Source organism: Pantherophis guttatus, chromosome 7, assembly GCF_059756535.1.
Source record: "Pantherophis guttatus breed Tessera chromosome 7, ASM5975653v1, whole genome shotgun sequence".
Classification (NCBI taxonomy): Eukaryota; Metazoa; Chordata; class Lepidosauria; order Squamata; family Colubridae; genus Pantherophis; species Pantherophis guttatus.
Genome location: NC_142069.1, coordinates 37364229 through 37377653, shown reverse-complemented (window position 1 = coordinate 37377653; position 13425 = coordinate 37364229). Strand labels below are relative to the sequence as shown.

The following is a 13425-nucleotide window of genomic DNA, read 5'->3' as shown; positions in this document are numbered from 1 at the left end:
AAATTCATCTTTTCTTGTGTTTATGACTACTTAAGTCTAAAATGGTTTTTATTTAAACAAAATATATTTTGTTTGCAAGTTATTTAGTCTGGACTGCAGGCTATCACAGTCTTCTATTGGACAATTCTTGTATTGATGTGGTCTACCACCCTTCTCTTCCAGGAAAGGAACTTTCAATCACTCTCCTTCTTATGTTTGAGTCTTAGTGGGCCTATACTTGTGTATATGTCTGTATGCACAAAGTTCAGAAAGAGAGAGAGAGAGAAGGAAAGAAGGAGACAGAGAGAAAGGTTAAATTTATGTATACAAAATTAAATAAAGCAGCAAAATGCATACATATACAAGCTTACAAAACAAGAACCTTTAAAGTAAAATTTTCTTTTGTGTCAGAATTTTTGAACTCTAAAAATTTTTAGATATTCCCTTTACTATATAAATGGTATTTATCATACCATTTACAATACTAAATGCACTTTCAGGAAAATTTCAGATACACTCATACTTTCTTAGAAAAAAGTTTATAAAAAGGATAATTAAGATGTAGAAATTTAAGAACCATGAAATTATACTGAAGGAACTGGGAATGTTTAGCCATGAGAAAAGGAGATGATGTGGGTTGGAGATTATTATGCCATTCTAAATAGTAGAACAATAACATACAGAAGGTTAAATCTGATTCTCCATCATTCTGCAGTCCAGAACAAGAACCAATGGATTATAGAAAAGAAGATTCCAGCTGAATCTGCTTCAAATGGCAAGACCAGTTTGATTGATTTGCTTTGGATCCCGCACTGCAGTCGTGGGGTTGCCCCCGGTTCGCACCAGTTCTATAGAACCGGTAGTAAAACCGGCAGGAGGCTCCGCCCACTGACCCTGATGTCATCAAAACCCTTCTGCGTATGTGCAGAAGCTTCTGCGCTTGTGCAGAAGAGCAGGCGCGCGTGCGAGCTCAGCAAGCATGTGCGCAGCCCCATTGCAAAGCAGTATAAAGGTAAGTAGAACCCACCCCTGCTACACTGGGCAGAGGATCAAATTTAATGGCTTAATTAGCCACATCTAGATTTTATGAAATTTGTTTTAGTTTAGTTTACTTTATTGATTACCCCTTGGGCCATATCAAAGTGCAGAGTTTCAGACACACATTATTACTAAAATCTGATAAAAACAATTTAAAATGGAATTGGATAAAATACAATTTAAAATAATATTGGAATAAAATACAATTTAAAATGAAATTGGATACAGTTTAAAATGATAGCTTTGATTAGCCTATAGGCCCGTGATGGCGAACCTATGGCACGCATGCCACAGGTGGCATGTGGAGCCATATCTGTGGGCACGCGAGCGTTGCCCTAGCTCAGCTCCAGCATGCATGCATGCGCCGGCCAGCTGATTTTCAGGCCTTCTGGACCCACCGGAAGTCAGGAAACGGGCTGTTTCTGGCCTCCAGAGGGCCTCCGGGGGGTTGGGAAGGCTTTTTTTTACCCAAGAAAGCCTGTGGAGCCTGGGGAGGGTGAAAAACAGGTCTACCAGGCCCACTGGTAACCTTTTTGTCATTGCGTGCCAAAAGCGGGGGGAGCACACATGCGCGGGAGTGGGGAGGTGTTAAATGGTGTGGGCACGCGGGTGCGCGACCGCTCCACGCCCCCCCCCCGCTTTTGGCACACGATGGCAAAAAGTTTAGCCATCACTGCTATAGGCCATATCAAAGCACAAGGTGCAAACACATATCGCCAATAAATCTTATACAAACAATTTAAAATAAGAGTAGGGTATCATACAATAATTATAGGATAAGATACAATATAATTTAATACATAAATATATAAAATAGAATAAAATGACATAAAATTATATTTCGGTATCACCCTTACAATCTACCCCAATCAGTCCCACGTATGCAGATCTCAACCGAACCATTTTGTTTAAGTACTGTGCTGTGTTAAATGTTATTTTCAGATTCTGGCTGCACATAAAGTAAGTTGTTTTGATATGGGGATCCCAATAGGTCTTTTGTTTGGTATATGGACCAAGGAACCTGTCTCTCACCCCCTTATACAAGCATTAAATTTGTTTTAAATATTTATATGTAGTGGTGTGCAGCACTTCTGATTCAATTTCCAAAAGATGCTTCAGAAGGCTATACAGTATTGCTAAAGGTTTATTTAGAATCCATGTAATCTCATTAGTTGACCTGGGGTATTTCCAGACAGATGACAGCTAGTGCTAATAAATTTTTCTTGTTCTTTCTCTAAATCATAAAACAGAATTGCAAGTATCTGTCAGTATTATAGAAATACATCCCATTTCTTACATGTACATGCTTATTTTACAGGTTTATAAATTTCTTCAGTGCTGTTTATAATCCCGCTATGCATAAACTAGATTAAAACTACTAAGAAAAACTAATAAATGTAACACATTACAAGGTAAAATATTTCTATGCTGAGGAACTATAAAAACCCATATAGGTTATTTGTTGTTATATTCGATCTCTACCAGCATAATTCCAGTTCCCCAGTTGCTGTAAAAACAAATGCCAGCTTTCTTTTAAGAAGCATCTATTTCAGAGTTACTGGGTATGGATGTTATGTTATTGGAATTTTTTCTCTTGACAAATGTTGATAAAAATTTAATTGAGAACAGAATAGGAGGGTCCCAGGTATTTGTAGATAGAGTCATTGCATTCCTTTTAATTAGTTCTTTAATCTTGCAATTATCTTCTATAAATATTTCAATGTATTTCAAAAGAGGTTTTATATCCTGAATGGAAAAAATAAAAATCACTCCTTCTACCTTCAACTTTGAAGATTTTTGACCTTTAACGGGGACATATAAATATTCCTCAGACACCTTTCCTCCTTTATCCAAATATATATTTATATTTATGTTCTTAAAGTCAGCATGCCATTATTATGTGTGGATATTTGTCAATTTAAAAAAATGAATTTCATCCCAAAACTAAGCCAAAGAGTAAGGGACTGAATGAGCAACTTTACTTTCTAGTTAGGATACAAAATCATCAGAAGACTTGCAGGACAATCTCCTGTCACTGAGCATTTTACATATGTACAAAAGCAAAGACTTGCCAAACCATCATTGATATTATGCTTGTAGGTTAGCAATGTCAGTACAGAAAGTAGCATTGTGAATACAGAAAGATTTTTCTATTAGTATCTTCCATATACAATGGAATAAACTAATATATTCCACTTACAAAATACCTTAATATTAAGACTCTTCAGATCTTTCAATATATTTTTTTGCCTATTTTTGGCTTCCATCCAGTCTATATAGTTTTGTGGCTTCCATCCAGTCTATATAGTTTTTGCATGAAGAAAACAAATTACATTCTGTGATTCTCATTTTCCTAAGAATATTCCACAGCTTGACCTGGTTGAAATAATTTAAGGCTTTTCTATAGTTAATAAAGCAGATACTGCCTTCTTAATTATCTAACAAGCATCAACAATAATATTCCTTCTTTTTCTTACAAAGAATTTAAACATTCTGGCATCTCCCTTTCCATATCAATATGATCCTAATAATTATTTTGCTAGCAGGTGAAATAGTGTTAAAATGGTGTCCTTTCTTTGACATTGGTATGTGAACAGACTTACTGTTCTTCTCCATATATCCTAGCTAGCTACTTTTTGGTTGCTTGCCATAATTCTATAGCTATTCCACCAATTCCTGTACCCTTGTAACTTGGTAATGACTGGAATGCTGATCTGACTTCATTTTCTAGTTTTTCTAAATAGAACTTTTCTATTCCCTTCTGATACTCATCTGCCCAAAGCATATGCCCAAATATAGCATCTGCTATATTGCTGCTGCCCAACATAGATGCCTGGTAGATATCTGGGATGAGCTACAAGGCTTGGGTGACTTTTGGAAGTACATATTCTTTACATACACTCATCCATATGTTTCATAATTAATAATGTGCATTTAAACCTAAAAAGAATCGAAGCAATTCTAAATTGGCACATTTTATTATAGAAAATATTTGTTAACATACTGAGGCTGTAACAAACCTACATTGTTGCAGTTGTTTTGATTACTGGATCTTTCTTGCTAACAAGAACATGTATGAGGAAATGTTTGATAACTGAGGCGCTACAGAACATGCAAGTAGAAATTCATGCATGAGTTCTCACTTAATAACCTGTGTGGTCCTGGGGGTTACAATAGCAACTGGGACTGCCAGGATTACTATTACTAAACAATGTGATCATATGACATTGTATTTTACAATCACATCACTCCAATTGCCATTACAATCCAACCATATATATCCAAATCAGAGATGGTACTCAGCAGGATCTGACCAGTTCTAGAGAACTGGTAGTGGAAATTTTGAGTAGTTTGGAGAACCGGTAAATTCCACCTCTGGCTGGCCCCTCCCCCATCTATTCTCTGCCTCCCAAGTCCCAGATGATTGGGAGGAAATGGGGATTTTGCAGTAACCTTCCCCTGGAGTGGGGAGGGAATGGAGATTTTACAGTATCCTTCCCCTGCCATGCCCACCAAGCCATGCCACGCCCACCAAGCCACACCCACAGAACTGGTAGTAAAAATTTTTGAATCCCACCACTAACCCAAATATATAATTATATTTAGCTTCGACAGAAAGCTACTCAGTGGTGGGATTCAAATTTTTTTACTACCAGTTCTGTGGGTGTGGCTTGGTGGGCGAGGCATGACATGGTGGGCGTGGCAGGGGAATGATACTGTAAAATCTCCATTCCCACTCCACTCCAGGGGAAGGTTACTGCAAAATCCCCATTTCCTCCCGATCACCTGGGACGTGGGAGGCAGAGAATAGATGAGGGTGGGGCCAATCAGAGGTGGTATTTACCGGTTCTCCGAACTACTCAAAATTTCCACTACCAGTTCTCTAGAACTGGTCAGATCCTGCTGAATACCACCTCTGAAGCTACTACCTCTTCCATTGGACAATTCTCTTGCTATTGTGTCTGCCCACCTTTCTCTTTCAGGAAAGCAATGGACAATCACCTTTTCTCTTGTGAGCGAACACATATACTTTGTGTGTTTGTGTAGGTATGTGCACATACGTTTGTGTGTATATGAAAATGAAACACACACATAAGGGTATGCATTCACACAATATTAACTTTATATATATACAAAGATGGAGCATCAAGATACACAGACATTCTTCCACACAAAATATGGACTGGTGCAATGTATATAAATCACTTTATTAGCATAATTATTTGACAATTTTACATTTCATTTTTGGTTTTCATGGAAAGGAACAAAGAGCTTTTGGTCTTTAATTCTCCTGTTTAGGCTTCTGAAATTGATCACTACTTTTCCCAACCAATCTTTGCATTCCAAGGCATGTATGCCTGCTTTTATTGAGATTAAAGATATTTTGCTTCTTCCAGTTACTAATTCTTGAGCTTATGCAGCGTGATTATCCAGCCTATACTAAATAACCTGATCTCAGTTTATAAAAAGTGTGAGTACAGAGGGAAGTATTGTATTTCCTTCTTCTAGAAGTCCATTTCATGAGGTCACTTGATTTTTGTGTGACAATACACTAGAACGATCGAAAGAACTTCAGATCAAATAGAGCAGCACATAATTAGCACAGTAAGGATATCTTCATTAACTGGGATGAGTGGCAAACAAATTTAATAAATAAAATAAACTTACATCTACCAACCAGTTTTGGTCAGTTTTGCTACTAAGAGTGAGCCTACTGCTGCATTAGACAGTTAACTATTTTAGTATGATTTCCTGATAAAAAAGAGGAATGAAATGGCAGGAAATCCCAGAAGGCTATGTCAGAAGCTGGCTGATGTCAGGCATTCAGGGTGTGAGATGAGGAATTTGATAAGTACACTCTACATACCAATAATAGGTTGGTTTTCTATTATAGCAGTTTTCTCAACATTTAAAGAGAATGAGTGTCACTTGCAAAGAATGATAATAAAATACCCAGCTATAGACAAAGAAAACAAAGCTCACAAGGCTTCAAGCAAGCAATATTGTGCCTAGAAATCTAAGTGAACAATCTTTATCTTTTATCTTTCCATTTATTATAACAACAACTGATATTCCTTTTAAACATTAAAAATAAGGTTTCAGATGCAGGTGGCAGCATCTGGCCAACTTTGTCCGGCATTTGGAAGTTCACCAGAGTTGGACCTGCTGAATAATTGGATGGGACACTTCCCAGTAATATTAGTATTGTAGGCTAGATTGGGAACTTCTTTACTTTTTACTGAGAAATAGAAAGTGGAGGACTTTACAGTTTTCAAACAAGATTGAATTGTTTATTGTCATGGGTATCTTAATGAACTCACCTCTCCTCCAGTGCAGGGGAAATGGCTGGAGTATCTTGAAGTGCAAAGTGCGTCTTTCTTAGTTACATCATCATCCAACCCAAAGGCTGCTGAACAGTTGATGGAAAAATACTTATAAGGCTTCCAAGTTTTTCCAAAATCCTGAGATCGCTCTAGGACCATGGCTGCTGGTCTCGGTGACTTGAATATCATGATCAAATGAGTGAAATAAAATTCAGTTTCCAAATTGAACTGGATCTTCTCCCTCTCTACTCCTTGTGCTGATTGCCACCATGTGTGTGGTAATCTAAAAGATGAATCAACCATAGCAGAAGGTGGATGAGCCAGATGTGTATTCATAGAGTTGCATTTGCTAAACTTAGGCCGCTTGCATAAGAGGTCTGTATTTTCACTATAAGAACAGTATAATTCTGTGGAGTTGTATCCACATGTTGTATCTGTCCACAATTTACGTCCATGACCTAGGTTTCCCATTTGAGGATTGCATGCCTTCTCACAGCGAGACCCAGTTCCAGGAATACTACTCAATCCTAAATAGGGAAAAAAAAAAGACTAAATTAAACTCCTCATATGTATCCAATCCCTAGTGAGATATTGAGTTTGTTTTCTTACAAAATAAGAAAGCATAGTTAAATAAACAATGGATCCCTTATACTCTCAATCTCAGACCAGCTCCATTGTATATCTAGATAAATAAAAATACTCAACTATTTTATAAGGCTGTTTTAAGGAATATTGTGATAATTTTTGTTGAAAACATTGACCATTTATATCAAATGATTTTTCTAAGAAATAAATTTGTCCAAAACTCTTGAAATACTCAATTTCATTGTAACTAAATTAATTCCAGGCAGGTCTTTATTTATAGGAATATTATTGCTCTGTTGTACAACACATACCATACTTTTCATGCAGTTGTATAGTACATACTTTTCATGTTCAAATATTAACATCACTAAGTACAAATCTCTTCTGCCAGAAATCTTGAAAGACCCCTGCCAGTCAGTGATAATTATTTGGGGAAGAATGGATGACTGGCTCAGTATAAAGCAACTACTTGGGTTCTTGTGCAAGTCTAAACCAGTGGTGGGGTTTGCCCCAGTTCATACGAACTGGTAGTGGCGGCGGCGGCAGACTCCACCTACCCGCCCAGATGTCATGCGCTCACAGTTCCGAATTGGTAGCGAAGGTAAGTGAAACCCACTATTGGTCTAAATATTACAAAATAATATACTGCACATTACCAAGAAATTACTAAAAATTATTAAGTGGAAGATAATTATTAAACAAATGTCAAGAATACATAGATAATAATAGCATTGTCTGTTTGATGCCTAAGGCATCCCTTTTTCTTTTCTTTTTGACTCATGAAATGTATTTCAAACCTTTCGGTTTACATAAGCACTCAGTTAAAACAAATTTAAAATTGGAGAGTAAGATCAATAGTTAACAGCAAATGTATGCATACTATTTTCAGAGGCTGTGGGATGTGTGCCGACTCCTTGTATAAATGGGGAAAGACACCTTCAGCACAATGCAATTGTTGCCCCCCCCCCCCGACAGACTATCCAACATATAGTGAGGGAATGCTCTAACAGAAGGTATCCAGGAGATTTTAGGGACTTCCTCTGCATAACAACGACAGCTACTGACTGGATCTCCAAACTCAACATTAAACGCTGAAATGTTATTTCTGTTTTCCTCTTAGGTTTTCTTACTGCTCTTTTTTTAATTGTTTTAATTGTTTTAACCTGTAAAAATGAAGTGTTTTAATATTGTGTGTGACCAGCCATACACTAAATAAATAAATCAGAGGCTGTCTACTCCAGTCATTTCTTCTGCTCTATGCATCCTATCACTCTTTGCTTAAACAATGGAATGTTCATTTGCAATAAATTGTACTTATTTCTCAGAAAAAAACATGTTTAGAATCAAGGTTGATTTTTACTTTGAAAAGAAAAGTTGTCCTATCTTACATGCAGACAGCACGCTTATGCCCACAAAAAGAAAAAAGTACACTGGTAAAGGTCACATTATAATATCCAACTCTTTTCAAAGTGCTGTACAAACATTAACTAATCTATATAGGCCTCCTGAGAAGTAAGGAAATATTTTCAGGTGTGTTATCAGTTACAAGTGCCATAAATTGCCTCAGTTAACATGCCGGCTGTTAAATTCTTCACTTTCATTATGCTACATAGGTCCTTTACTTGCTATATAATCAGGTTTACTGTAGTAATTTGATGTCTATGAAGATTTTCAGTTATCCATGGTTGCCCTAAAGGCAATTGGACTTCCTTTGTTTTTTCCTTTAAGATATTTTGCTTCTCATCCAAGAAGAGAAGTGAAATGTCTTCAAGGAAAAGACAAAGTCCTGTTGCTTTTTGAAAAAGCACTTTTGGGTAGCAACTTGATCTATTCCATTTTTTGCTATCTAGCAAAGGAAAAATCTGAAGCATAAAAAATGTAGTTTAGAGAAAATAAGTAATGTTATGTATATCCTGTGAGTTAAACTACATCTGCATGCAATCTGATACATATGCAATCTTTTTTGAAAAAGCTTGCCTTGCCTTTTAAACTCAAATGTCTAATCCATACAGGATTAGATAAAATACTGAAAACATGCAAAATTAGGCTTATGCTTCCTGAGTATTGGTCAACACTCTTTAGAAAAATAGGCAGCGGGGAGTTCACAACCAAAGGAAGGAATTAGGAGACCAAACAGGATTAGGAGAGTTTTGTTAGAGAATATAGCAGGAGAGAAAGCAGGCGAAAAAGAAGCTGGCTTGAGATACTGGCAAAAGGATGGTATCAGTGGCATCAGTGGAGCAATGGGAACTTGGAAGCTGTGTGCTGTGTTTACCAGAAAATTATGCTAATTACCTCTGTGGCAAACACTAGCATTTCTCTTTGCAGAAGAAAAGGGTGAAAGAACTGGAGACCAGCCATTCTTTTTTATACACATCAGGGATCGTGACACTCACAGCAGTACTGCACAAACAGCTTTCCACAAAGGCTGACAGAACGAGGCCTTTAAGGGGCAGGGCACAGGAAGTCACCCAGAGACAGGGTCAATAAGGGAACGGCACAAGAAGGAAGAAAGGACTTCAGTGGAGGGATGAGTATTTGGAGGATTGTGACAAGAACGACAAGTTGAACATGGTGGTTGGTCCTCCACATCAAGGAGTCGATCAAAGAATGCAAACATGGAAGCCAAGCACCATCTACCTGAGAAAGTTTTATTATTTCAGTCTCTCCAGCTCTGGTCAACAAAACCAAGAAACTCAACTGAAACCTCCATTGAGGAGGAAAGAAGAGCAGTGGTGGTAGTGGTGAAAAAAATCACTAGTATGCTAGATATAAGAAGCCATAGTAAGGGGAACTCTGTGTTGGTGCACAAATTCAAAATATGAAGGAAAGATTATCAAGACTCATCAATCTGATCACTATCCATTCCTGTTTATCCAAGTACGGTTAACCAATGTTGCTAAAAGAGGGTTGCAAGAAATTATGAAACTAGGGTAAAAAGATGAAGCTATATGGATTGTAGGAAGTGCTTTCATCACCCTTTCATACATAGTCAAGGAACAATAAAGGAAAGAAAATCTTGGAGGTGAACAAGTAGCCATGAAAATGGTGTTGTCAAGAAAGAATTGGATTCCTAAACCATGGTCTTCTTTAACAGTAAGAGATTCTTTTAGATGGGGTGAAGTGCACCTCATAAAAACAGGAGGCAATTATTTTGCCAGGAACCTTGTGAATTTTATGCCCTTAAGGTTCCTGTGTCTCCTTGTGTCTCACTGGGCCATAGTGTTAAAAAAGGAAACAAAAGCCAGTTGTTCTGTCCCTTAATTCGGAAGATTCTTAAAACAAATATAAAATTGAAACCTTTTCTTTCAGGACTTTGGATAAATAACGTGAAAAAACGTGGAACTTTGTTGCTACATTGTTGACTGTGGCGAGAATCCTATATGTGCACAAATGGAAATACACATCAATTTCCACAATGGAAGATGTGATGGAGAAAGCGATGGAACTGGCAGAGATGGCAAAACTTGCTTTAATTAAATAAAAGAATTTACCCAGTTTTGTTTCTACTTGGAAACTGCTTCTGGACTTTATGCTCAAAATCAAAAAAATGAAACTTTGATCTTATGCTTTTGATGATTAGATTATTTTGTTGTTATAGAAATGGCTAGTAATTACTAAATATGTAACACTTTTACTTTGTACCTTTTCCCATTCCCTTCCCCCATTCCGTTAGTATCTTTGTTTCTATCTGTATTTTATATAATAAACTTCAATTAAAAAGAAAAAAATCTAATCTAATCAGCTAATCATAACATTATGAAAAATTTTTTTGACATCAGTTCCCTTTTTATACTTTCTGCTTTTCTATTTCTGTTTTCTTCCTCTCTTAGTCCAAAGTTTATTGTTAAGATGCACTTTATTTGTTAGATTTCTATCCAGTGTTCAATCCAAGAGCTTGAGGAAGTGAACATATATTCCTTTGTTTTACAACAGTCCTGTGAGGTTGGGTTGATTATTTGTACACTATACTGGATAATGAACTGAAACCTGTAGTATCAGACAAGACCCTGCATGAGGTAGTACTGTAGAGGGATTTAGAGCTGATCTTGGGGAAGATATGAGGGAGCCATTAAGCATGGAAGAAAGGAGTAAGCCATTAAGGAGAGTCTTTGACATGAGATTACGATGTCCAGAGATAGAAAGTAGCATGAAAAAGAAACTCAGAATAACCGCACCTTCGTTTTGTTTAGTATAAACAAAAAGAAAATAAAGAGAAATTTGGACAAGCTTTCCAGATTGATGCCAACCCTTTGAAGTAGGCCAGGGGAAGAAACACTTTATTGTTGTAAGGTATATTAACAGAAACTTGAAAACCTGTCCAAATTTTTCTCTCAAAGGAAAATCCAAGGTGGAATTAGTTTGAGTTTCCTTTTCATGTTTCCTTCAGTTTCAGGGCAGTGTAGTCCAAGTCCCTTAATTAATCCTTGCTGCACTTTTTCTAAATTACATTGCCTGGTCTGAATATAAATAATGTAGCTTCATTAACAGCTTTCTTATTTTTGTTTTATTCCTCAAATCTATATGAGATGTTTTCCACTAATTAAAGTAAAAATGCCAGCATGTGGCATTCATGGAATAGACATGAATGCAAAAATATAATCCTCAGGTATAAATATTCAGAAGGAAAATCAATATGAAAAGAATGTCAGCAGATCACAAATAATCTCTAAATTGTTCATTGCAACTAATGATAATCAGAGAAAACAATTGTCACACACATTCCAAGGAGTAATTCTCTGTAATCTTTTGAAATCATGCCACTGGAATTACCTTAAGTATCTTTTTTCTGCTTCTGTTTAAACAATTGTACTGTTTACTTAATGTGTAAAGAATGAAGTGTTTGTAGTAAGTAAATTCTGTCATCCTACATTGCCACATAGTTATGGTAGTTAGTCTTTCTTTAATTCCACTTAAATGACACATTACATATTTTTTGTTGATTCAGGGGAACTAATAAGGATGGTTTAGGATTCAGGGCTATATGTTTAGTTTGGTGTACAGTATACCTTCTATAGAAATACTATTTATTACCGAGTGCCTATATTGTTGCACTCTGCCAGTGAATGAACTAATAAGATCAAGGGTTCTGCATACCTTTTTTGGACAGGGTTTATGCCTTTGAGTAAGTCTTGAACCTGATTAGGTTCTTGCAGTTTTCTCGGCAAGGGTTTTCAGAAGTGATTTGCCAATGCTTTCTTCCTAGGGTTGAGAGAGAGCGACTGGCCCAAAGTCACCCAGATGGCTTTGTGCCTAAGTCAGGACTAGAATTCATGGTCTCTCCGCTTCTAGCCTGGCGCCTTAGTCACTGTACCAAACTGGCTCTCTAAACACCCATTACATCAGAATACCCATTATTCCACTATTTTTCAAGCGAGGAAGGAAAGCTGCAATATTAGAACAAAATGCTCTTATATTCGGCGATTTTAAAATTCCATTTCCTAAGGTCATGCTAAGTCATATGCAAAAACGCGGTATATTCTCTGCGGAATAGATTTAAAGAAATTCGTCTTTCTCTCTCTTGCTCAACTCCAGCCCTTTAATGATTTTCTTCTAAGCTCACGGAAGCGCTACCTCCGTTTAGAAAGCGAATTTCACCTCGTTTACTTACAATACAAGCACCTCTGGCTCTGAGTTGAGTCGAAGGAGGAACTCTGCGAGTGACAGGGGGCGTTTTTCGGCTTCCGTCCCAAGCAGAGGAGGGAACGGTGCGGGAGAAGCACCCCAGAGTCATCGTCCCCCGCGAGGAACCGTTTCTAAAAGCGTCTTTTTTCCTCTCTCAGACCTGCGAGGGGGAGAGAGACACCCACCTGCAGAGCAGCCCAGCAACACGAGATGCCAGAAGGGACTCCTCATGGCGGAGCGCGGGGCACCGAGCAGGCATGCAGTCCTGTGGGCGCGAACCCTCGATCTGGGCGCCGCTAAGGACGACAGCCAGCCTCCCTCGCCACAGGGCCCCCCCGTAGGGCGACGGCCGGAGGACCGATCGAGCCAACCCGAACTGCGGGCGCTACCGCGGGCATCTTTTTCGCTCCTGGTCGTAGCCGATCACCGCCAGCCCTGTTCCCTCGCCGCCTCTGCCGCCGCCTATTTCTCCCCGCTGGGGGATCCCCGGCCAGGTGCATTAAGAAGAGGCGCCGATCCTCCTCTCCCGCCCCTCCGGCTCGTCTCCTTGTCCCGAGTGACAGCCTGAGAGGGGAGTGGCGGCGGCGGCGGCGGCGGTGGCTCATGCTAGAGCGGCGGCGGCGGCGCCCCAGGAGGAGGAGGAGAAGGCGAAGGGCCGGCTCCAGCTGCTCCCACCCCTCCCGTCTGTCATAGTGGGGAGTAGAGACCGCCTTTCGTCGCTCCCCTGGTCGCCCCCGCCGCCTGCCTTTCCTCCCCACCCAGCCCGCCTCGGCCCTCCAGGGGGCCTGGTACTATGGTGCGCAAAGAACGGGCTGCCCCTGTCCCAACGCCGCCCTCCCGGCTCTCTCCTGGCGGCATTCCTCAAACCCACTGA

At 38.9% G+C, this 13425-nt stretch overlaps 1 protein-coding gene across 3 annotated transcripts in view; it reads right to left on the bottom strand.

Annotated features, from left to right (window-relative positions):
* Window positions 1–13167, bottom strand: part of NTN4 (netrin 4) — a 45161-nt gene extending 31994 nt beyond the window's left edge. The window contains exons 1-2 of one of the 3 annotated variants that reach the window (XM_034402747.3): window positions 12737–13167; window positions 6339–6868 (exon numbers count right to left, since the gene is read on the bottom strand). In XM_034402747.3, the coding sequence (XP_034258638.2) occupies window positions 6339–6868; window positions 12737–12782 (576 nt within the window). In that variant the 5' untranslated portion in view covers window positions 12783–13167. Of the gene's footprint in view, window positions 1–6338; window positions 6869–12537 lie in introns of all 3 variants that reach the window. The other 2 variants (XM_034402744.2, XM_034402746.2) reach the window with 2 other exon arrangements.
* Between the last annotated feature and the right edge of the window lie 258 nt (window positions 13168–13425).